The sequence below is a fragment of the Necator americanus genome, chromosome II (genome assembly GCF_031761385.1).
Source record: "Necator americanus strain Aroian chromosome II, whole genome shotgun sequence".
NCBI classification, from domain to species: Eukaryota; Metazoa; Nematoda; class Chromadorea; order Rhabditida; family Ancylostomatidae; genus Necator; species Necator americanus.
Window position 1 is genome coordinate 3825815 of NC_087372.1, and position 24743 is coordinate 3850557.

At 38.0% G+C, this 24743-nt stretch overlaps 3 protein-coding genes across 4 annotated transcripts; all 3 read left to right on the plus strand.

The window, feature by feature from the left end:
• Positions 1 to 2045: 2045 nt before the first annotated feature.
• RB195_016794 (uncharacterized protein) lies at positions 2046 to 5347 on the plus strand (the record flags this gene model as incomplete). Its single annotated transcript, XM_064183500.1, has 3 exons — positions 2046 to 2127; positions 5118 to 5257; positions 5318 to 5347. The coding sequence occupies 3 exons, from the start codon at positions 2046 to 2048 to the stop codon at positions 5345 to 5347; spliced, it is 252 nt and encodes an 83-aa protein (XP_064039381.1).
• A 2833-nt stretch (positions 5348 to 8180) lies between these two features.
• RB195_016795 (uncharacterized protein) lies at positions 8181 to 14817 on the plus strand (the record flags this gene model as incomplete). The annotated part of the gene is made up of 10 exons (XM_064183501.1): positions 8181 to 8363; positions 8431 to 8502; positions 8644 to 8745; positions 9220 to 9276; positions 10706 to 10778; positions 11914 to 12031; positions 12889 to 13066; positions 13129 to 13216; positions 13450 to 13549; positions 14694 to 14817. The coding sequence occupies 10 exons, from the start codon at positions 8181 to 8183 to the stop codon at positions 14815 to 14817; spliced, it is 1095 nt and encodes a 364-aa protein (XP_064039382.1).
• A 3477-nt stretch (positions 14818 to 18294) lies between these two features.
• RB195_016796 (uncharacterized protein) lies at positions 18295 to 24602 on the plus strand (the record flags this gene model as incomplete). 2 transcript variants are annotated; one of them, XM_064183503.1, is made up of 11 exons in its annotated part: positions 18295 to 18321; positions 18377 to 18419; positions 19341 to 19366; positions 19452 to 19481; positions 22173 to 22259; positions 22354 to 22446; positions 22507 to 22628; positions 22684 to 22780; positions 22881 to 23050; positions 24279 to 24473; positions 24548 to 24602. In XM_064183503.1, the coding sequence occupies 11 exons, from the start codon at positions 18295 to 18297 to the stop codon at positions 24600 to 24602; spliced, it is 945 nt and encodes a 314-aa protein (XP_064039384.1). The 2 variants fall into 2 exon arrangements, with proteins under 2 accessions (XP_064039384.1, XP_064039383.1); XM_064183502.1 differs by having other exon boundaries at positions 18377 to 18442; positions 19341 to 19481.
• Between the last annotated feature and the right edge of the window lie 141 nt (positions 24603 to 24743).

A 24743-nucleotide genomic window follows, 5' to 3' on the forward strand; every position in this document is an offset into this window, starting at 1 on the left:
AATTTCAAATCGAACGGTTGTAATTTATTATTGATCGATCATGCATCAGCTTCTCGTTCGCTTCGCCACACTTCGCCTGAGCCCGTATCCATTATCATTTATTCTCCTGGATAAACTCGTACAGGTGGATAAATTTGTCTGGACTTGATAGCATCGACTAGAACGTTTGCTTGAGGACAAATCCACCACGTACCGGTAATAGATATCCACTAGAAACTGGAAATGTCTATCCAGTGGACATTTGCGTCCCGCAACGAACTGCCATTTCATTGAGGTTGTGTCAGTAAATCAAACAAATGATCCTGGTCAGCATGATTGCAAAAACACTTACAACAACAGGTTGCAACAACAACAGGTTCCATTCCTATCATATTTATCCTCCCAGGAAAAATTTATTGGATACGAACTTAGGAGCCATGCATTGATTTAATAGTGTAATAATGTAAGGTAAGGTTGTATGGAGTGCTTGACTCGTACATCTTCATCGAATCAACGCCTTATTTATTTATTTATTTATTTATTTGTTTATTTATTTATTTATTCTTCCATTTGTTTACATGTCACAACGGGAAAAGAAATGAATAAGAACATGAAAAAAAGAAACATTTCCAACCTGCTGCAAACCTGTCTGAGTGTCGTGTACACTGCAGAAACAAAAAAAAAATCAAAAAAACAAAATAAAAAAGAAACAAAAATCCAAGCGGATTTCATTCGATTAAGTTTCGTAGTTAATAATTTTTTTGTTAAAATTTGTGTCTGTTTATTATTTATTACAATTGTTATCTATTTATTGTCTATATAATACATATAATATGATATAATAATATAATAATAATAATATGATACAACGTCTATATATCTTCTTTATTTCTATTTTTTATATTATATTATTTATTTATTATTTTATATTATATATTATTTATATATTTTTTATATTATTATATGTTTCTCGCATAGAGACAGTTTTAAATTTGAATTGATTTGAAATTCAATTTAATTAATTTGAATTTAAATGTATTTAACGATAGTTGGTTCGTTTACGGAATGGATGGATTCAACGTTGATTGCTGTACTGTTGAAATTCTTGCACGCATATGTTCAATTTTTCGGGAAAAATTGTCGCCAATTGAAAATTAGTTCCAGATACGAAGCTAATCCGAGTAGAAGTCTCTCTCACAGAACTTCTTCTTATATTTTGCAAGATTTTACTGCTAGAATCCCTAAGGCCGGGTAAAGGATGAGGAGTAAGGGATTAAGGATAAAGGATCATATTTGTATCACCTGTTTTCCCGTTATCTGTCGGATTTGCTCGAGCAGGCACTAGTAATACCTTCTTCATTTGTACTGATAGCGAGCAACGGGTGCTCAGGGGGACCTTTTCTCGCAAGCGACTCGAGAAATCATCAATTTTTTTAAAATTTTTTCTTTCTCTTCAAACTTTCTCAAGGACTTCATGAAGAGGTCTAATCATCGATCGGGAACGAGAGAGAGAACCCCACCTCCTCCAGGACCCACAACGGTTCCACCCAGGATCGGCGACAAAAATCGCTTTCGCCAAATACAATCGCATTTATAGCTCAAGAATCTCTCATAGACCCACACGGTTCAGGTCCTGTGACGAAGCTGAAGTATTTCTGGACGCCCCTTTCCATGTTTCCCTGACCACCCCTGATCGGAGGTCTTCCTGCAGTGTTTTTGATGTCGCTTGATATCCAGACAAAGGGATAAAGGATACCAAACGCGAGTGCAGCTTTTGCGATGGCATGCGAGGACGAATCGACGTATGAAGTCGATGTTTTGTCGATGCTCGCAGATAGTTTGGTGCCAATTTATCCAAGGGATGAACGGCTTGGTTGGCACCGGTGCGGTTTCGAACCACCGATAGTGCACTCATAGCGAAACCTCTTACCGGCTGCGCTACACCCACCCTATACCGTTACATTCATCACGTTTCATTACGTGGTGCATTTAATCCGCGCATTTGATTGAATTTTCCCAATATGATCACAAAATCACTTCACATCGATGGGGAAATAAGTATCTCCATGACACACCTGCGGCATCGAACCATCGATGGTGCACCAACAGCGGAACCTCCTACCGACTGCGCCACTACATCCGATCGGTGTAAGTTGGGCACATTGAAAGGAATCTGCTGAGAGTAGTTATATATTAAATTTAGCTTTACTTTTACTTACTTTTTTATTTTTTCTACTAAGTTTAACTTTAATTATCTTAGCAGAATTGAATTTTCAAAAGGAAGCTGATCCATTCCCTCCTCTTTCCCTGATGAACCGGCGATATTTTTCAAAGTTTGTCGGTTTTCTTGAGTGGAATAAACGGAAATTTTAATCCAGAAAGGATTCTAAACAACGAATAAATAACTTTTTGCTAAGGAATAAAAGCTGCACGAGAATTCTTGACGACCTTGAAATAAGCTGCAAAAAAAAGAAACTGGCGATCTTTTAAAATGCATCTAAGAATGTTGTGAATGTTAAGGGAATCACATCCAGAGTTGAGCGGAGAAACCTGATCCCATGAAGAACTAGTCACCGAGCTAATGAAGCCTATTTTCTTAAGCGTGTGCGTATGTGGAAGAAAAATTTGATGTGTGAAACTTACACTCACCTAAAAACACTGGAATAGCTTGTTTTTCCGACACGGGAATGTGTAGGCGATGTGAACAAGTTGTCCCGAGAAGAAATCCTGCCCTCCCCGCCTCCTACGTTACGGTAATCGGGTACTAGTTCTAGCATAGAGCAAAAAATCCCATAGTGAACGTTCGTTTAGTTTAACGTTGGTTAAACGTTACGTTGCGCTTATTTAAGTGATCGACGACACCACAAATGATGAGAGAAACGCGCGCGCGACGGCGGCGGCGGTGGTGGCGGCAGCGGCGGCGAGAATCCATATCCTAGCCTAGCCGCTTAGAGGTTTTCCGGTTCTTACGCTACGCGTCGAAGTTGCCGCGTCGTAGCTCGTTTCGATACGTCCTCGTTCTCGTCGTCGTCGTCGTCGTTTGATATCGTCTAATATCGTTTATTATTTTATTTTATTAGTGTTTCAGCGTTAATTGTTTATAGCTAAGGGCAATTTCCTATTTCTTCTAAATTCACTAATTTACAGGGTACTAACTTGAGAAAACTCAAGACTTAGAATCTAGTAAAATATAGCAATATTGTACATATTATATTTATCTAAAGCTATTTAGCCTTTTAATCAGAACATTTTTTCAAAAAATCTTTTTAAATTTAATTGATTTAATATTTTTAATCTTGTTATTCTTTTTAATCCTCAAAGACTTTTTTTAAAACTTGTAATCTTTGGGAAGAAATAAATCTTGGATCTTGAAGCTTCAAAAAAATCAGTGATTGCAAATTTTCATTTTCTTGATACGATTTTGTACGCAACGGAACGCTTTTCTCCCGGCAAAATGCAAAAAGAGAAAACACCTACGATTCCCCCGCTATTCCGGAAAATTCTGATGTGGAAAAATTAGAAATCCGCGATGTTTTTACTGCTTACCTTGTTTTTATGTGAAAAACATTAGAATATATTACTATTTTTGATCTAGTGGTTGAAAATTTCAAGTATTCAAAAAAAAAATGGTTAGAATCATTAAATTCAACATAAAGTTGTAGATATACGTATACCGTAAGTTTTAGAGAGCATATATTGCAAAAATTAATCATTGGTTCCCGTCGAGACCGCTTCAAGCGGGGCAGACTCTAGCCGGGACCACACGTCATTAGTCCACCCGGATCCAGGGAGGCTAGTGCAGTCATAGGGTACACAGTATATTACTGTAGCCTCTTCGCGTTTATGTCAAGCACAGATCCTAAGATCCATCTCTTCCTTTGATGACCTCGGTGCTCCCGTTTCTCCACACATCTTCTGATCTTTCTGATTTTTATATGAAAAGAAAAATGAAAAATACAAACGTTGCCCTCGAATTTATCTCTCATTTTGTATCTCGTGTGGTTTTTTTTTGGGTATTTTAAGCATTTTTAGAGAATATTAATAGTTGATGCGAACAAATTTTCTACACAAAACACTACATATGTTCGCACTTATTATATGTACGTGGTAACTTTCCCAGCAATTTTCTCCTCGCTAAATCTAGGCCAATCGCATTTTGTCCTCAACAATCGTCTCGCACCTTTCTTCCAAAGACACTCACTTTCACTTTCAGGATACCACCTGTTTTCAACCAATTTTCAATGGGTGTAATCTATATTTTATAATAATATTCTTAATGTTACTTCTTACATTATAATTGTAAGCTATTAATACTACAAATTACATTACTATGTTATAAATTATACTATATTAAAATTATATATCACGGTATTACGGTATTATACATGTTATAGATTACTATTGTAAATTATAAAATTGAAAGTATTATAAATTATTGCAATATAAAATATAAATATAAATATAAATATAAATATAAATTATTCGGTAATGAATTTAGTTTCGAGCGAATTCAGTAACTCTTTTGCACTTCTTAGGCGGTGTTAGTATTATACTATAATTAATACTAATATTAATGTTATTATTATTGATATTATTATAATCATTATGTAAGTACTGATTGTTGCTATTATTATCGCTATTATTATTATTATTATTATTATTATTATTATTATTATTATTATTATTATTATTATTATTATTACTATTATTATTATTATTACTGGGGCGGGTGTGGTTTAACGGCTAGAGGTTCCGCTTCCTGCACGATCGATCGGAGGTTCGAATCCGCCCTAGTGCTCACCAAGCCTTCCATCCCTCCGGGGTCGATAAATTGGTACCAGACTTGTCTAGCAGACAAAACACTGACTTGACACATCGACTAGCCACCGCAAGTCATTGTATAGGCCAGTTACACGTTCGTAAACCTCAAACGATTCTGAATTGAACTGAACGTGGGGGCGCCAAGCCCAAGCGGATTGATTTACGCCAGACACTTTATCCTTTATCCTTTATCCTTTATTATTATTATTATTATTATTATTATTATTATTATTATTATTATTATTATTATTATTATTATTATTATTATTATTATTATCGTTATTATTATCATCATTATTATTAGTATTTTATTATAGTAATTTTATTATTATTATTATTATTATTATTATTATTATTATTATTATTATTATTATTATTATTATTATTATTATTATTATTATTATTATTATTATTATTATTATTATTATTATTATTATTATTATTAGTATTCAGGCATGTTTTTTTAATCTGCCTTTTAGAAACATTTTTTTACTACGCTTTTCTCTCCATTTTACAGCAATCCAGCTTGTCTATCCCTCCACATTAGTGCTTTTAAGTAGTTACAACAACTCATGGTTTGAAAAAAAAAACTCCTCATTTTATAATATTTTATGTAAAGTGTGGACGGAGATAGTGTAGGGAGAGCATTTTATTTATTCGACTCATTTTAATACATTTGTAGAATTATTATGAATTATGAGCCCATGTATTTATGGAAGAAATCGTCAATTGCATTATATTTTGAAGTAGAAACACAAAATGTCTTTCTAAATGTTTTGCATTTACACATGATTCGAAATATGTGCAAATTAAATATTAAAAATAAAATAAAAAATATAAAATAATAATTAAAATATGAAAAAATTCAAATTCTTCAGTGTCCTCTATTTCTATAGAGGACACTGAAGGTATTTAGAAGAATAGAAAGCAAAAAACAAAAGAATACGAACTTCTTAAAGGGATCATTCCACGAATTTGAGGTGGTAGGGATTTCCGGTCGAGTATTCTTATACGGGATCGTAGATTAAGGAGAGGGGGGTAATTCCGTTCATTTCTTCCTAATTGCCTGAAAAAAAACGGTCCGAAAGATACAGCTTCGAGCGTTCCGGCGCGCTATTTTCCACAACGAGTTCGATTGGAGCGCGACAGCCTTGTGCACACGTCGCATCTTCCGGGCCGTTTTAACGCCAATTGGCGAGAAATGGACGGAATCCCCCCCACTCCTTAATCTACGATCCCGTATACGAATAGTCCACCTGAAATCCGTACGACCTCAGATTCATGGCTGGGATGATGCCTTTAAGTGTTAATGAAGTTTTTTTTTTCTCTAAAAGAGAAAATTCTACACATGAAGAAATTGGAGGTTTCCGATGACGTTTCCCAAATGTTAAGTGAATACACAGAACGTTCATTCTTGATGTGGTTGGACATTTACGCATTATTCAATCCTATTATATCGATCAATATAAAGCTATTATAAGATCTAGAAGCTAGGAGGAATGAGGGAAATTTTCTAGGATTAATAAATTGACTGCAGTGAGAGCTGGTTCCGAGAAATTCATATGGTTTCATCTTCGTCCTCTGATATTCTTCTTTCCTTGATATCTTTTTTTAGCAACCACTCTTTTTTTAAGAAAGGAGATGTGCATCAACGTAGCTTCGGTTTCCTAACCTGTAGAATTATTCCTAACTGAAGTCCTAAAAACTGATTAAAAATTCCTCATTCGTATACTCTAATTATTATTATTCTAATTTTTGCGAATTATCATAGTTGAAAATTTATCATAGTTGAAATTCGTGATGTGAATTTTTTTTTGTTGTTTCACCGAAAAATGGAATTGAAATTTCGAAATATTTAGCCTAGAACCCAGAAACACTACTGAAATGTCTGATATCAACGAATTTTTTCGCTTTAACCACCAACTACAATTTTATATTACTTTGTGTTCATTATTTCTTTTTTATTTTTATTCTGAATCAACCGAGTTACGTTAAAATTTACTTTTTGATCCACTTTTGAAACGACTAAGACCTCATTTTTTGTGTCGCATGCAGTTTTTCTCTCGGATCACACCTCCCCTTCAATCGATTGATCGTAGACTTGTGATCACACAGGAGTTGACCTCTAGGTGAAATTTCCTCTGACTTCGATAAAAAAAGGGGGAAATTAATGGAGAAAAAGTGATTCCCGTAGTTAATTTCTCTCAGCGATTCAGACATCTTGAAAATTTACGAAAATGTGTGAAAATTTCCGGAAAAAAACAAAAGTAAGACGAAAAACTAGTACTATACAGGGTATTGTACAATACCATATTACGGTTATTTCTCTCCAAAAGTTATTTTGGGGTCTGAGATCCGCTTTACTGCAAGAAATTCTTCCTGTTGAAACCGTTTTTCCCCTTGTTATAAACAAAAAACGTAACTTAAAAATTAGTACGAAATAAAAAATAAAATTAAAATTTAAAAAGTTGAGGGGAAATGCAAGCAAATCCTGAGATATAATAGAGACCTGTTTTTTGACCACTTTGAAAATTTAAATTAAGTTCAAAAATGAAAAAAGAATTGATTTTCGGCATTAATATTTTTCATATTTTTGAAATATATAATCTTAGATACGTGGAATTAAACAAATTTAATGTTTTCGTGTTTCAATCGCATTTTCCTCATTAATTATTACATATATTATTATAATATTTTATGTATACATTAATGAAAACGTCACCAATTTATTAACCTGTATAAATACTTTTAATATTAATAACATAACTTCTAAAAAAAGTGAAATTGCAGAAATGAACATTATTATCTCAATATTAATGGTTTAAATTTGAAAGGAAAAATTAAATTTAGAAATTTTCCAAATTTGACGTTTTCAGCCAGATTCTCCAGAATTGATATTCAGAGTTGGATCGGATTTTTCTTGTTTGATGCATATATTATAATCATAATATATACGTAGAGAGATTTACGGTAAGGTCCCGTGCCCGCACGTGCATCGCATTAGCCACCCACAGTGCGTCTAAGCATTGTTATTCAACTTACCTTCGATCTCATCTCTTTCACTACCCGCGAATTGAACCGGATTGTAGAGAATTTCACACACAGCGAACCGTAGCGCTACGTTACGCTACCGGCGACCGCGACCTCACCTCGTCCGCATGTCACTCAGACGTTCCGTTCCGTTTCGTTTCATTCCAATGACCATCCGAGGCTTTGAGCGGCTAAACACCAGCGCTGGCGCCCGCTAGCCGTCGATCAGCAGTGTCGAAAACAACTCGCCGCTGATCCCTCCAATTCCGCTTCCATTTTATTCTCACATAATCCATGGCTACGGTCGATCATCCTCCTCAAAACAAATTAATAATTCCCCTCGTTCCAGAATGATGTGGTTGCTGGTTGTCGGGCTGATCGGTTCAACCGCAGCTCAATTCACCTCACAAACGTATCCGGATCCTCGCCTCGATCCTATCGCATGTCGACTACCGTTCCCTGCTCACGTATGTGATCCGTCATCTGTGCTCACTGATGAGGAGCGCGTAAAGCTGATGCAGAGGATAAATGAGGTACGATTTGACTTTTCCTAAAAGAGAGCAAAAAAAAAAGAAAAAAAACTAGCGAATTTTGTTTTAGTTCCGTCCAGTTACAGCGGGGATCAGGAACACATCACCAGCGTGTCAAAATCAGCCAGAGAAAAATTTGGAAGTAAGCGTTGCGGATGCGTATATACAATTTTCGTTCAGAGTTATTGGACTAAGAAAACCTTTTGCATTAATTTTATCCAGAAATTTCCCATTCCAACACTTCTATTCAGATCTAGAGAGAAAAATTCTTTCCTTTTTTAAGATATTCGTAATTGTCATCGATAAAATCGGTAGCATTCCCGGTGCACCAGTGGATATCGAGAAATTTGCGAACAATCTTAAGCGGCGATTTCAAAACTATCAGGTTGGTGCAGTTAGAGCAAAATGAATTGTCCAATTTTTCTCTTTTTTTTCGATTACATCTTTGAAAAAGATTTTTTTAAAGGTTTTCTTCTAAAGAAAAATAAAATCTAATTTTTCTCCATTTCTAATCTTTCGTTTTGATTGATTGATTGGCTCCAATAACCTCTAACTTCCAATTTTTCTACTAGACGTTACCTCAAAAATTACTACTTATACGATTTCTTTCAGTCTTAATGTTTTCAGTTCTCCAATCCTAATGAATCTTCGTTGTCCTTCTTATTATTATTAATATTTCTAGAGTTACTTGAGAATAACCATCCTAATTAGTTGTTTATCCGAATTTTAAGATTCGCACGGGTCCCCTCCTGGATTATTTTGTTTTTTTTTTTTGCAACGCGTAAATCTAATTCTTGAAGATATAGAGGCTTTTCTTTCGGGCAAAATGCTATTTAAGAGGATATTTCTTCTATTGCAGGACGTTTCCGCATGTGATGCAACAGTATTGATTGTGAACTCAAGGCAGGATCGACAGGTAAGAGGAAATTTTTGACCAACCATAAAGTGCACATTTTCAAAAAGAAAACTATCTGAATCAGGAAAGGTCAGAGTTTTTTTTTCTCAAGAAAACATTTCAAGCGACTGGAAAATATTAGAAACCAGAAGGTATGTAGATATAGAAATCGGATCACAATCCACTGTCTTTACGTAGGCGATCAGTAGAAAAAAAACTACACAAGTGCTAAATTCAATGTAGAAATTAACTTTAATGTTCTCTGGCTCCTCTTCATTTAACTTTAAAGTGTTGGATCACATTAATGACAATCCATGTGTGATCCTATCTAAAATCTCGTTTTCAAGTTATTTGAAATCTTCTACTATTCAAAAACAGAAGGAGAGGGGCCAGCTCCAGAAACTTTAATCCTTAGAATCAGGATTTCTTACAGCATATAGAAATAGAACATTTAAAGTTTTGGAAAAAAAATCTCGCTTTCTATGAAAAACCGAAAAAAAATCAGCGCTGGCACATTAAGAGGTATGTGTATCGATTGCTAATACGGTAACGACAACAATTTACCGTTACATACACGCTGATATTCTCGGGCTCCCCAAAAATAGATTTTAAAAAATAATAGTATAATATAAGAATAATGAAAATTAATATAGAAAGAAAATAAATAGAAATAACACTGTACATATAACAACATAATATAATAATAATAAAAATACGAATTAGCATTTCACGGAAACCAGTAATTTTTCGGAGGATAGGAAGAAAGTACGTGATAAAATGTCTGGCGCTGGTCAATCCGCTTGGGATGCGCCACCACGCTTACTTCAATTCAGGATCGTAGAGGTTTTGGAACGCGTGTCTAGCCTACAAAATGACTTGCGAGGCCAGCCAATGATTAAGTCATTGTTTATATCCTCCCAAACACGTTTGGGACCAATTTTTTTTTAATGCTTGAGTGAAAAAAAGGTTTGGTTGGCCTTGGTGCGGATTTGAACCTTTGGTCAATCGTGTAGACAGCGAAATCTCCTACCGACTGCTCTACATCAGCCTGTATGACATAGAGGTGAGGGTTCAAAATATCGATCACGGATTTACATCGGAATTTCTTACCGAATGCGCTGAGCCCGTCCTTTTAATGAGCGTACAAGTTTGTAATCACTTTCCAATTCGGTTTTGAATTAGTTAATTTGGATTACCAGAAATTATTTTTTGTGTGAACAAAAATCTTCTTTCAGTATTCATTTTTTTCTACTCTGAATGTGGCTTTGGTTCGTGCTAGGCACTTTTCGAACCATCGAAGAATCGTGCTTTTTTTAAATAAAAAGTTCTGAAAAATATATGGTCGTTTGATCCAATAAATAGGTTTAAAAAGTTATAGATTTAAATACTTCTAGATCTACAAAAAAGAAAATTCAAATTGTTCAAATTTCTCAAAAACCGAAACTTTCAGGTTTTCACCGTAGCTGGACGAGATGCACGAATTTCCAAGGAAACATTACGTCATGCGTTCGAAAGGAATGTTGGTGGGTTGCAGTACACGATACCACCTTCTTTCTCAAAGTATAAACGAGTATAAAACACAAGCGTAGAATGTAAACAGAAAGAAAAATATAAATATTTCTCTAATCATTTGTAAAGTTAAGGTATGGACCGTTTATTAAGACTTTGTTACAAATAAATTGATAAATTTCTACGAAAGTCCAGATTTTTGGAAATTTCAGTTTAATTGCAACGTGAACCAATTAATATCAATTAAATCAATTATCTATCTTTCATGGATTATAGAATTGGACTTATAAGGACTTATGAGGAACATACATACAGCTCGTACAGAGAATCCTGATCAGGCCTTCTCTACTTTTAGATGGATTTAATTCAAATGGAGCATGATATGTAAAAGTACAAGGAAGAAATAATCGGTGAAATAAAAGAATGTTAAACCCCAAAAGTCTTGGACCTTTTGAAAATTTTCGAGAATTTTCAAAAATTTTTCGCTCAGTCACATAGAACATGATCACGTAACAAAAGTAAAAATAAAAATAAAAATAATTAAAAATAAATAAATAAGCAAGTATTTAAAACAAATACGATGATGGCAACCACAAATACAAAAAGCAATTTTAACTTACATTAAAGATCAATACTAAGAATATAGAGCTCAATAGTTGTTTTCTGAAGTAGGAGAAAAACAAAACTGGGAAAGAAAATTTAGAAAAAAATAATAAACGTGGGAAAAATGGATGATTTCGGACTTAGGAAAATCATGACACAAAACTAGCCCAGAAGGAACCTCTCATTGATTGACGGTGAGCGTTTTGGCGGGTTTATTTCGGCAGGCGTAGGTCAAAATGTGGATTGAGTTCACTGAACCAAAAATTTTGATCTATTCCTACTATTATTGAATCACGTCGCACTCCAATCACCCCTAGAAGTTGCCATAAAAATCCTGAAACACTGGAAACTAGAAGCAACTGGGTCATAGTTTCAACTTTTTCAAATTTCTTTATTGAAGAACTGTCTTTTTTCATCTTTTTCAAAACATACTTCAAAATTTTCTTAATGAAAAAAATTTGACGAAAACATCTCAGTATGAAATAATCTTATTTATTTACTATTATTATTATTGATTTATTGATATCTTATGTGAAATCGTTTCAGGACATTTCAAAGCCGGTCACTATGCGATGGGTTTGGAGGGAATGATCGAAATGGTGGTCGCCACGTACTCAAATGCTCATATCGTACAAGTGCCTAGCCCTGAAACATTCACTCATCGGTGAGTTTTTCTGGATGCTGCTAATCAAATATCAAAAGTTCCTTGGTTAGGAACAGTTGGTCATACACTCGATCATCTCATAAATAACGCTGTTTTTTTTTCCTTAGTTCCCAAAGTTAAATCCTAAGAGAGAATTTTGGAGAAGTGCCATTGAATCCACGGCATCGGGAAGTCTATCAGAAGGATGGAAGGAAGTTCGTAAAAGATAAAAATAGTAAAACAACAGAATAATAAAATGGAAAAAGAATAGGAAAGTGGAATAAAGTGGGGAAGAGTTGTTTCAAGATTAGAGAGGTTCTGTCTGTCTCATTTCTGAAAAAAATTAAGGATGCATAATTTACTGTATCATTTTTTCGGTTGACCGAAAAAATTAAATTAAAACTAATCTTTTTTAAATTCAATTTCCAATTTTCAATTCAAAATTACAAATGTATAAATTGAATTACCTACTAATATGTCACGAATCCACGAATTTTTTGCCACTGAAAAGAGCAATTTTACTTTCTCGGAAGGTAATTCTTAAGCTATTTAAGAATCCGTTGAAAATAATACGTTGGTGACAGTTTATTGTAACCTTTTACAATTAAATATAAAAGGTAGAAGATTTTTTCTCAAATTAAAGCAACAAATTCGAGGGTCATCTGCATTCGTGGACCTTCCAAGTTATTTTTATCCTGAACGCAGAAAAAGTTCACGTATTAAAGAAAAAGTGTATTTTCTTCTGAAATCGAAGTAACGAATTTAAGGATTAGTTGGATGTGAAAACCACCTTAACTCGGGCTTATCCAGAAGAGAAAAAAAAATATTGAGGACAAAGAAATCAGATGAATATCTTCTCGTTCATGGGAACATTTCAGACCAATGATACCTGCCCCTGTTCCGGAAACCCCAAAACCCGTTCCAGCACCGGAATTCCGACAAGCGCCCGAAACATTGGCACCATTCCGAGCGGCTGGAATTCCGAACAGCATTCAGCCGAGCGGAAAATCATCACTTCAACCGATCGGTATGGAGGATGTGGCCGAGGAGGATAAGGTGAGGTCAAAGGAGGAGTTGAATAAATTGTTAAAGGATTATCTATGGGGCTTCCTCTTAAGGTTTGGGTAGGAATAATGCAACAAGCGGTTGGCAGATGTGGTACACAACCGGAGACGTTGTCGATGAATGTTCGAGCTGTGGTTGAGGGTGAGAAACGCTTATGTTTCAACCTCTAAAACCTCTAAAAACTTCTTTCTCCTCTTGAGTTCAAGACCTACCTTGAACAGTTACTTTAATGGTTTCTCAATGTTTTTCTGTAGATCATCAACTATAAAATGGATATTTATTGTTAATATTAATATCAACAATATTATTTGTATTATTACATTGCTACCGTACTATATTACAATTATTATTACTGTTATTCTATTCTATTCCAGAAGCAATGAGTATTTCTCTGAAGTTGATCTCTGATACTCGCTACAACAGCATAGAAGAAGAGGTGGAAACCCATAAGGACGTGATTGGTATTCGAGAAAGGTGAGTAATTGAGGTTAGGAATAATCAAAAGATTTTTTTTTTACAGAAGGACCTCTTCAAAACAATAAACAGAACAAATTTCCCCCTTTTTTCTTTTTTTCTGGGAATCTTTGAAGCATTATTAGGATTTCCGGCACTTCTTCTAACGTTGGATTTTGAATAGCAGTCTAAACTTTGTTCAATTATTTATTATATTATAATTTCTTTTTAGTAAAGGCTCAATTCCTGAGAAAACCCAACCAAGATTACCATTTACAGTAATAACAAGTTAAAAGGCGCAAATTTTTAGGAAAATTGGCTAAGTGGGTGAAAAAAACACCAAAACAATGATTTAAAGAAATTATTCAATGTATGTAACCATTTTTCCAGTGAAATACCAATTTTAACAAATCGATCACTGCGGGCGGTTTTGAGGAAAAATGGTCACTTTGATTTAGAAAATTATTTAACTGCTACAAATCCTATAAATAATATAGTTAATAAGTAATAACACATAAAATAAAATAATATAAATATAAAATAATAGAATAAAAAATTAATAATAATAAAATACATGGTAATAAAAGTAACAAATATACAAATTTGTAATAATACATATGTAAAAAATACTACCACCGTATTTATCTCTATGGTCTTTTCTTTTTGAAAATAAAAATGCATGAAAACAAATAAATAAAAATAAATAACACCTGATATTCTTCAAAAGTCCGTTAATTCAGATGTACAGTCCCATATTATGAATATGACGTTTATCCTCAGTTAAACACACCAATCGTTTCCATAAAACAATTTATTATTTGTATTATTATTATTCGTATTTATTATTTTATTATCCGTGTTATTAATAAAATTTAATATGATTCTTTTTTTTTACGATTATTTCTCTCTACTTCTCCTATATTTATTTACTTATTTATTTAATTAATTTTTTTACAATTATTTCTCCTTACTCCTGTTATATTTATTAACTTATTTACTTATGTTTTCTTCTTATGCCAACGAGGTTTAGGTGAAATTTTTTTTTATTGGCCTGACGTTTCGACAAACCCGTCTTTTTCAAAGGCCTGAAAAACCTATTTACTTATTTTTCTCGTTTTATTTGTCTGATTTCGACTTTTTTTTCGCGTAATTACGTATATTTCAGAGCTTGGGAAAATGCAAAGACACAATTCATTCTGCCGTTATTCCAAAAATATCAATCCGTCATCGTAAGCGCCGCTCAACATTCATGTCCAGCGATCACATTGAAGAGTTTGCGACGTCATTGAAATCGCATCGGATGCAGTTTGACTTGATAGAATATCTATTAGAGAGTTATACTTGGAGTTACTGTTATTATTGGCCACTTTAGCTAGTTTTCCCCATACTGTATTTCCCTTGTCCATCGTAAGATTTTTATTTTTCCATAATATTATATGTCTTCTTCTTTTTTTCGTTTTTCTTACAAACGGGTTTCGTGGAATAAATTTGAAATGGTTGCTGGCGGCTTACGTTCTTGTGCAAAACAATTTTTTTAACAAAAAAAAAACTTATCAAATCCGTCACACATCCTTTTCTTGTTCTGATCCTTAACCAGCAACCTTACACGTGAGGTTCATACAGTGTTTTAAGGAGGACTTAATTTATCACTGACTCCTGATGCGTACCTCGCCTAAACACGGGGTCAAATTTAGGGGGAAAATTAAATTTAAAAGCATCACCCCACGAATCTGAGGTGGTGACGGATTTCAGGTGGAATATTCTTATACGGGATAGTAGATTATGGAGAGGGGTGTGGTTCCGTCCATTTCTTCCTAATTGCCATTAAAAAAACGGCCCGGAAGAGGCGGCGCCGCACAAGGCTGGCGCGCTCCAATCGAACTCGTTGCAGAAAATAGTGCGCCGGAACGCTCGAAGCCGTATCTTCTGGCCCGTTTTCTACGGCAATTAGGAAGAAATAAACGGAATTACCTTCCTCCCCATAATCTACGACCCCGTATACGAATACTCCACCGGAAATCCGTACTAATCCAGATTCTTGGGGTGATGCCTTTAAAAATACAAATCGAAGCAAAACATGCCGCTGATACGCTCGTAAGTTTTGTTATGTGCCTCCAGAATAGGATTTTTTCAATGAAAACTCCTGCTCTGAAAACGGACGATTTTTCCTAACGAATCTGACTGTTGGCAATGGATTAATTTTTTTTCCGAGAACCTACATGTTTTGGGACAAAAGCTAGGATCGGGGGTGTAAGAACGTAGACACTTTTCTTTGAGGGTTACTCCGCGTAGGACCTATAGAGGAACTTTTAAACCTGAATGGGAACTTTGCATATACCTTATAGAGAACCTTATAAAAGACCTGAAGGAAAACCTTACTTATTCATAGGATCTTCTAGGATTCTAGTAAGAAAGGTAAGGCAGACAAATTATACACCATTTTGGATTTCTATCCACTTTTATCTTTTTTTTAACTCTAAAAAAGGTAATCCTACCAGGTTCCATTAGATGTAGGGTTCGAGAGTGATGTCTAAGAGGTTCCGCGCTTGGTCTATGTAAGTTATAATTTTGACATTAACGCAAACAACGGTAAAATATGATTTCGGTGAGCATTTCGCATCCTCTATTATTCGGTTCATTGACAGGAATTACCGTAGTATGGTAGGCCACAGTGGCGGCGGTAGCGCAGTCGGTAAGATAGGTTCCGCTTCCTGCACGATCGATCGGAGGTTCGAGCCCGCCCCCGTGCTCACCAAACCTTTCTCCCGTATGGGGTCGATAAATTGGTATCATACGTGTCTGGGAAGATAAAAACACTTGACTTAGCCCCCTCCCCACCAAGTCATTGTATAGGTCAGTTACGCGTTGGTGAATCTGAAACGATCCTGAATTGAAGTGAACGTGGTGGCGGGTCTCAAGCGGATTGATTAATGCCAGACACTTTATCCTTCATCCTTTAGTATGTCACATACTCCCTCATTAACTTTTATGTGTGAAAAAACCGTGCATGTATTCGTGAAATGTTCATGAAATTGTTGTTTAGTCGATGATATTTCTCTTTTCAAAGAAACCAATGGTTACGTTTCCGCGTACATAGGTTTCTGATTTCAGTGTAGGCAAATAACACCTCAATTTACCGTACACCTCAAATCGCAACCCTCGTTTAAGTCCCTTCTAATAGTATATTATTATCATCTTGTGTCTTTAATAATAAAGTAGTTTTAAATCTAACAACATAACATATGACTGTTTTTCCACAACAACAGACGATATGACGAATTTCGTCAATTTTAATTTCTAATTTTTTTAATTGGAAAAATGTATATGATAGAGGATGGAGGATAAAAATCACGAAGTTAATCAGATCATTTTGGATGCCTTCGACTTCAGATCAGCATTGTTTGTGGGTTATGGATACGCGTCCACGCTACGCAGTGACTTGCGGGAGTCAATCAATGTATCGACTCAGTGTCTTAACCTCCCAGGCGAGTCTGGTACCAATTTATCCGATCCGGTATGACTGAAAAGTTTGGTTGGAACTAAGGCGGTTTTGAACCGTCGACATTGTAGTGCGCAGGCGAACCTCTTAACGACTGAAGTACATGTATTTTCTATTTTTATGATAAAAGATAAAAAGGATAAAATGTCTGTCGTTAATCAATCCGCTTGGGACGCACCACCACGTTCACTCCAGTTAAGAATCGTTTGAGGTTTACGAACGTTTAATTGGCCCATACAATGACTTGCGGGGGCCAGCCGATGTGTCAAGTCAGTGTTTTTACCCTCCCAGTCAAGTCTGGCACCAATTTCTCGACCCCGGAAGGATGAAAGGCTTGGTGAGCACCAGGGCGGATTCGAACCTCCGATCGATCGTGCAGACAGCGGAACCTCTTGCCGAGTGCGCCACACCCGCCATATATTTTTATGATACATGAGAAAGTTTGAGTAGAAATGAGACGAGGAACGCTAGACGAATTCCAATTAATTCAACGACGAGGTACTAGTTGGGGAAACTCATGTAGCTAGACGATTCACCATTTTTCCTTCAAATTAGAAAATTTTACCTCATCATTTTCCCTATTTGCTCTGACGGTGCCGCAAAAAAGTGAAATTAAGGGGGCCGAACATGTGAGGCATCATTACGACAATCCTTGGAACAGAGCTGTACGCGTCTGGATACCACGCGAGATCCTACGCAGTGCAGGAAGAGCGCCGCCGATCCGATGGTCAGAACTCTCTCTTCACGAAGTCCTTGAAAGAAAGATACATATGATGTCCATCGAGAAAAGAATCCATTGGGGAACGTTTGGGCAATTGGGGAACTACTGGTGCCCGCTCGAGTAAAAAATTCAAATTAAAAAAACTGAAATTTAATTCAAATCGACGAGCAACGGGAGCAACAGGTGATACAGGTGGTCGCGCATTTTTTTCTTACATAACACTGGTTTTGACTGCTACGCCCCATCAATCACCAACAATGCTAGATCCAGAGAAATTCTGTGAGGTTCGGAGGCTTCAAGAAGTGTTTGAGATGGTCTAGAAATCACGGCCTCTGATGGATCAAAATCTGATGGAAATCGACCACTTTTATCGCGGTAAACCCACTATCAATACCGTAATCATTTCCTTTGTTATGTATCGTCATATATTTTGCATTCTGATCAACAATCTCATCCCGTCACTGCATGAAGTTGATCTCAGTTGTACAACTACAGTGAGCTTGAGGCGGTCGCGCCTCTTCTTTGTGCTCCACTAACTTTCGCCGTATGGCGGATAGCGAACCATCTCACCAGGTCGGCTTAAGGATTTTTTTAAGCTAAACGAGGAACGAAACTGTTAACTGTTTAGGAATCGCTACTAACAAGAAGTCGATACAGCCGTGGGAGAATAAGTATCATTATGGATATACTGAGAGTTAGCACACACACACACACACGCACACACATATAGTCGGGTCAATACGACATGAAACACGAGTGTAGTTGATGTGCATTTGCGTACGCGCTCGAAATGGCGCTGTGGAGGCAGCAGTTGGAACCGAGGTGGGCCCGTCGCCAACTGCAGCGATGGGTGATGCCAGCAAGGATTTCACCACGCTCCTAGCCGCTACGTTCCACCGAAGCGCCTCGAAAGAAGCCGCGTACGCAATTGCGTACGTGTTTCATGTCGTTTTGACCCTACTATATATACATTAGAGTCAAAACGACATAAAGCACAGTTGCGTAAGCGGTTGCGTTCGGAGCGATGCGGTGGAGCACAGCGGTTAGGATCGAGTGAGCACCCCTGCTACCACCGTTAAGGGCATCACCCCACGAATCTGAGGTGGTGCAGATTTCAGGTGGAGTATTCTTATAAGGGATAGTAGATTCTGGAGAGGAGGGTGATTCCATCCATTTCTTTCTTTGCCGCAAAAAAAGGCCCGGAAGATGCGGCGCTGCACAAGGTTGGCGCGCTCCAGTCGAACTTCTTGTAGAAAAAAGTGCGCCAGAATGCCCGAAGCCGCATCTTCCGGACCGTTTTTTTACGAGCAATTAGGAAGGAATGGACGGAATCACTCTCCTCCCCATGATCTACTATGCCGTATACGAATACTACACCTGAAATCCACCACCTCAGATTCGTGGAGTGATTCCTTTAATTGCTGCTGTTCGCGATGGTCCCATCTCGATTACAAGCGCTATCTCCACCGCGCCGTTTCGAGCGCAACCGCTTACGCAACTGCACAGTGCTCCATGTTATTTTGAATCGACCGTACACAATGCTTCAGAATCCCTCAAGTATTTCAATTTTTTCTCCCAATTTTAACTTCTAGGGCTGTTTTATGTGCTGTTATCTAATGTGTCCACCTACTCCAAGCTCAATCACACGTAAAATAGCATTCCACCCTCCACAAAAAGGGCGAACCTATGCAATTTTTTTGAAGGATGGGACACCGATCAATAGTGCTTCAAAGGTAAGTAAATGAATGCTTCCAAGGCGTTCTGTTGTGTGTTTAGCCATAGCTTGAATGGTTTACATTTGGGGTCATTGAAATAGTAGAAGAGACGAGAATAATTTGTTAAAGGGGGTGAAAAATTTAGAGAATAAAAAAAATTTAATTTATTAGATAAAAAAATAAAATTTTCTAAAAAAAAAAAAAGGAGGGGGAAAAAAAAATTTGTGGGAGAAACCGCTAAACCATCGTGATAAATGGATAAGCTGATGCGTGGTGCATTTGCACAACTAGGTTCGTGTGGGCGGTTGCTAGTGCGGTAGTTTGGAGTGTTCTGATAAGCATCGAGAACGACCGCACTCAGATATGGTTCGGTTGGTGATACGTCCAAGATGTTAGGATTTCCTTCGGCCGGCCTTCTTGAGTTCCTAAAGCTACAGGTGGACGTGCGAGTGGTTCAACTTCTCACAGAGAGGTGTTGTTGGGACGGAATCGTGGTGGGGCCATCGCAAACTCCAGCAATAAGTGGCGTTAACAAGGGAGCGCTCAATCCTAAGCGCTGTGCTACGCACCACACTGTTTCGAGCGCAGCCGCTTACGTAACTGCACTGAGCTTCATATCGTATTTATCCGACTGTATCGTCGCAGTTCGATGTACCAATCTAACCTGCGTAACATATGCAGGGAGCTCATATTGTGTGTATATATACATAAAAACACTCACGCATTAACACTTGATAACCCCGGATAACCTATGGATACCTTCTAATTAAGTCTCGGAGCAATACAACTGGAGCGCCAGGGCTAACACCCGCAAGTGTGTCTGGGAAATTTATCAGCGTTTGAAAATATCATAGAAAGTATTCTACACATCGAGAGCACCAGTTTTTCTGCATCTCTGCTGAATTATGAAGTTTCCTGAAATGAATCACAGGCTAATATGAATGTCTAATGTTTTGTCTAAGCCGATTTTTATGGTTTCTCTAAGCTGATTTTAGTAACGTCTAATGTTTTGTCTAAGCTGAAACCGAATTGTTCGATTGAGTTTCGGACAAGTATATATACCTTGCCGAAATCGTAATAAACGCCTTGGAAACAAATCGTGAAACCAGTTTCTTGGTGAGAATAGCATTCATACTACCCTAACGAAAAATTATTCGGATCGAGCGGAATCCAGATCTATCTAACAGAAATCCAGCGCCGAAGACGATCCTAGCGCGAACCTTTATATTGCAAGAACATTTGTGCATGGCGTTTCCGCTCTTAAGGTTGATTGTGCGCAATGGATCGGCGAAGGTTGGCGACGGCACCTCAGCTTAGAACCGGGGAGAGCACTCGTCGCTGCGTTACGACAACTGGCTTATTACCAGTTTCATCGAATCTTAGGGAGGTGTGGGCAGTGATTCTGTCCCATACCATGTCTGAGTCCTCTCCTACACCCTGTGTTTCATAGTCTGATGCGAACCTTTCTAGCTCACCGGGAACGTCAGTACTGGCTCGAGCATCTTGGCCTTGGCTCAGTAACCTACTGCTCCATTTAGTTTAAACTATGACGATGGTGGACAGACGCCCACTGCCTCCTACGGGATCAGCAGTAGTGTTAAATGTTAAATGCCTGTTAAATGCAGCGTATCACTGGTGGTACGGAACCTTAGCGAAAACGAAGAGTTTAGATAGCAGATTCGGGAAAAAGACGTGGATTCTCTTCTAAAAACGGTGTGGAAGAAAATCAGTTGCTACGCGTCGTCCTTGTGCACGTCCTGCGTCCATAAGTGAGCGGTCAAAGACCAATGAGGTCTCCTCACCGGCCTGATCAAGTAAAATCAATGAACAGACTGCTGACGGGACCAGAGCGTGTACAGCGGTGCGCGTTCTAACGTACCTCATACGACCTAGAACCGCTCCTAATTAGAACGACAAGAGGGAATCAAGCGGAGCCACACTCGTTTCTGTAATCTACAATTTGGATTCCACGTTAAAGGCATCACCCCACGAATCTGGGGTGGTGCGGATTTCGGGTGGATTATGCCTATACTTGGTCGTAGATTATGGAGAGGAGGGTGATTCCGTCCATTTCTTCCTAATTGCCGTAAAAAATGGCCCGGAAGATGCGGCGCGTGCACAAGGCTGGCACGCTCCAACCAAACCCGTTGCAGGAAATAGCGCGCCGGAACGCTCAAAGCCGTATCTTCCGGGCCGTTTTTTACGGCAATTAGAAAAAAATGGATGGAATCACCCTCCTCTCCATAATCTACGACTCGGATTACCGCATAATCCTCCTGGAACCCGCGCCACCCCAGATTCGTGGGGTGATGGCTGTAATCTTGGGGTTTCCGCTTCAATTTGGTGATACGCTGTCTATGACTGCTGCTGCTTTTAACAACAGCTGAACACCGGAGCGAGTGTCGAAAGCAACCCTTATATGCGGCTAGACCGTGGGAAATACAGTAAGAGGAGGTGCGCGATGGGACCCGACTGAAGCGACAACGAGAGATGGGGCACGGGAATGGCTGGATTCAAACAGGGCTAACGACATCAAAAGCAATTTCACACGAACCTCACAGCGTTGGCGCAGATTCCCAGCCATATCCTATCCAGGACATCCAATCTATTTTATGCGGTTAGCTTAAGAACTTTATGCATGGGAGATTTTCGCACGTCATTAAGACAACATTTTCCGAAAAACCTACAGCTGATTGCTGATTTATTCAGCTCGCGGGGAAAGGATTCGACGTTAAACCTGAACGTCTAACGAAATGCCCACAGTCGGAGTACAATGATTTGATGTCACGTGTTCAGGTTGGTTTCGTTCAATAAATCGTTGAGAGGGGAGCACTGAGTATCAAAAAATTCTAGGATTATTTTTTCATCGGGAAATTCTCAGAATTTTCAGTGTTTCACGGTACGAACAGTGTATGGAAACGATATTATAGCGATAAAATGTTCTCCAGAGCATCCTGAAACGAATGAACGGCTAAGTAAAATGGTGCACTTACATCTCTTGGCTCATTTTTAAGGATCATGTCCCCATTGCAACATTCTATAGGTTATAATATTCGCTCAACCGAATGCATCCGATCTCGGAGAGTATCTTCAGCCTTTTCACCTAAACATCCCTTTGTTAGCTGAACTTTTTGAGACTGACGTCTATGCATTTGATTATTCAGGGTAACGTCTGTTGAGCGCAAATAAATTTCCGACTAGAGAAATTACCTCCGTTCAGATACGGCTACTCATCCGGAACGGTGTCCGAGAGAAATATCTACGCAGACGTACGCGCTGTGTACGACTATGTACGGCAAAGTAGAGCAGATAAAAAGGTTTGAATACTTTTATTAATGGGTATGGCTGAAAACAAAAATGCTTTGCAATCACTTAGATGAATAAAGCACTGCTAACTAAATGTAAACTTACGTTCAGATCATTCTTCTCGGGTACAGTATCGGAACTGCCGCCGTAGCTGATATGGCCGCCAGTAAACCTGAAGGATTAGCTGGAGTAGTGATGGTCGCACCATTCACTAGTGGACTTCGTCTATTTGGCAAGAAGCCAACCGATGCGACTACAAGCAAACTCGACAGATTTACCACGTTGGTAGCTAGAGAAAACTATTAGGTCGTCGGAAAAGTCTTGACGTATTTTTCCTATGTTTCTTTGAAAGGTCATTCTATTCATATGAAGATCAATCAGTGATACCCGTTGCCCGTTATATTTGATCTCGACCATTTGCCATCCCTGAAGTGAGCTTCAAGATTCCTCGCTCATTGAAGTATTTGTGTTTATCGGCGAAAAACTCAGTGAGGTGCTTATTTACGATCTCATCGGAATTAAATGCCATACCATGAAAGGAGTTTTGAAGAGGAATTTGATGGCGCAAGATCAGGTGAATATGGTGTATTTGGACATTCCAAACAACCTCGGATAATTTCTGACTTCGAGGAGTTGTGTTCTGTCACGACAATGCGAGACCAGAGATATAGTCGGATCAAAACGACATGAAGCACGGTGCAGCTGCGTAAGCGTTTGCGCTCGAAGCGGCACGATGGAGACAGCAGCTGGAATCGCTTGGACTATCTCGAACTGCAGCCATCAACGGTGGTAGCAGGGATCCTTATTCGACCCTAACCGCTGCGCTCCAACCGAACTGCTTCGAGCGCAATCGCTTGCGCAACTGCATCGCGCTTTCTCTCGTTTTGGCTCTACTATAAGTTTGGTCACCCTTCAAAATTTACGTTTCATGTTCTTGTGCGTATTGTCGCGGGACCTTTCTTGTTCAACTTTGCCGTCGACGATATCATGCGAAGAACAGTTGAGCAACGTCCGTTGATGTGATTCATACAGCGTTTGGACGTCCCGTAGTCGAATAACTTTTGACGTGACGTGTGGCCGACCCACATACTTGTGGTTTTGCGTTGTTGTGATGGAACACAATTGCTCAAACTTAAAAATTATTTTAGCTTGAATGGGATGTCTTGCCACACTCACCATACTCCCCAGATCTTGCGCCATCAGATTTCCACTCGTTTCGCTCTCTTCAAAACTGGTATAACATTCAATTCTGATGAAGCTGTAAATCAGCGCCTTGCTCAGTCCTTCGCCGATAAACACGGATCCTTCCAACGATCAAGGAATCTTGAAGACACCACACAAAGATGGAAAAGATCGTAGAGCAAAATGGGCGTTATATCATTGATTGATCTTCGTTCTTTATATGAGTAGGTGAATTTTGAAAAACACAAGGAAACTACGTTTTCCCTTCTTCAAAAACCTAATATTTTGCGATAAGGGACCAATCTCCGGACGATTCACTTCTTCCAGATGCGATAAGATGCATAATATTAGCGTTCCCGTACTTGTTTGTCATGGTAGTCTGGATGAAGCGATACCGGTGGAACATGGTTTAGAAATCGCACGAAAAGCACCACGTGGTGTCCCACCACTCATCGTTCACGGAGCGGATCATATGTCGATATTTAATGGAAAATATTTGCAGACATTCAGGAGAATTCGACAGTGAGTTCATCTTTGAAGTAAAGTTGACGTCTGACGCATATATTTGGAAAGATCCATCCATTCCCCTTTTCCAGATTTATGGATCAAGAAGCTGACTCTGATACTGTTACACATGCAGGTTCAGATTGAACGTGGAACGTGACACTGCTTCGAAATAATCACTAAAAACTTGACCAGAATACTTGTAAACAACGAAATAAACGTTTAAGTAAAGCGGTAGAATTTTCTCTATGACATCGTGGGTAGATCATATAATTCCTGGGAATTTAC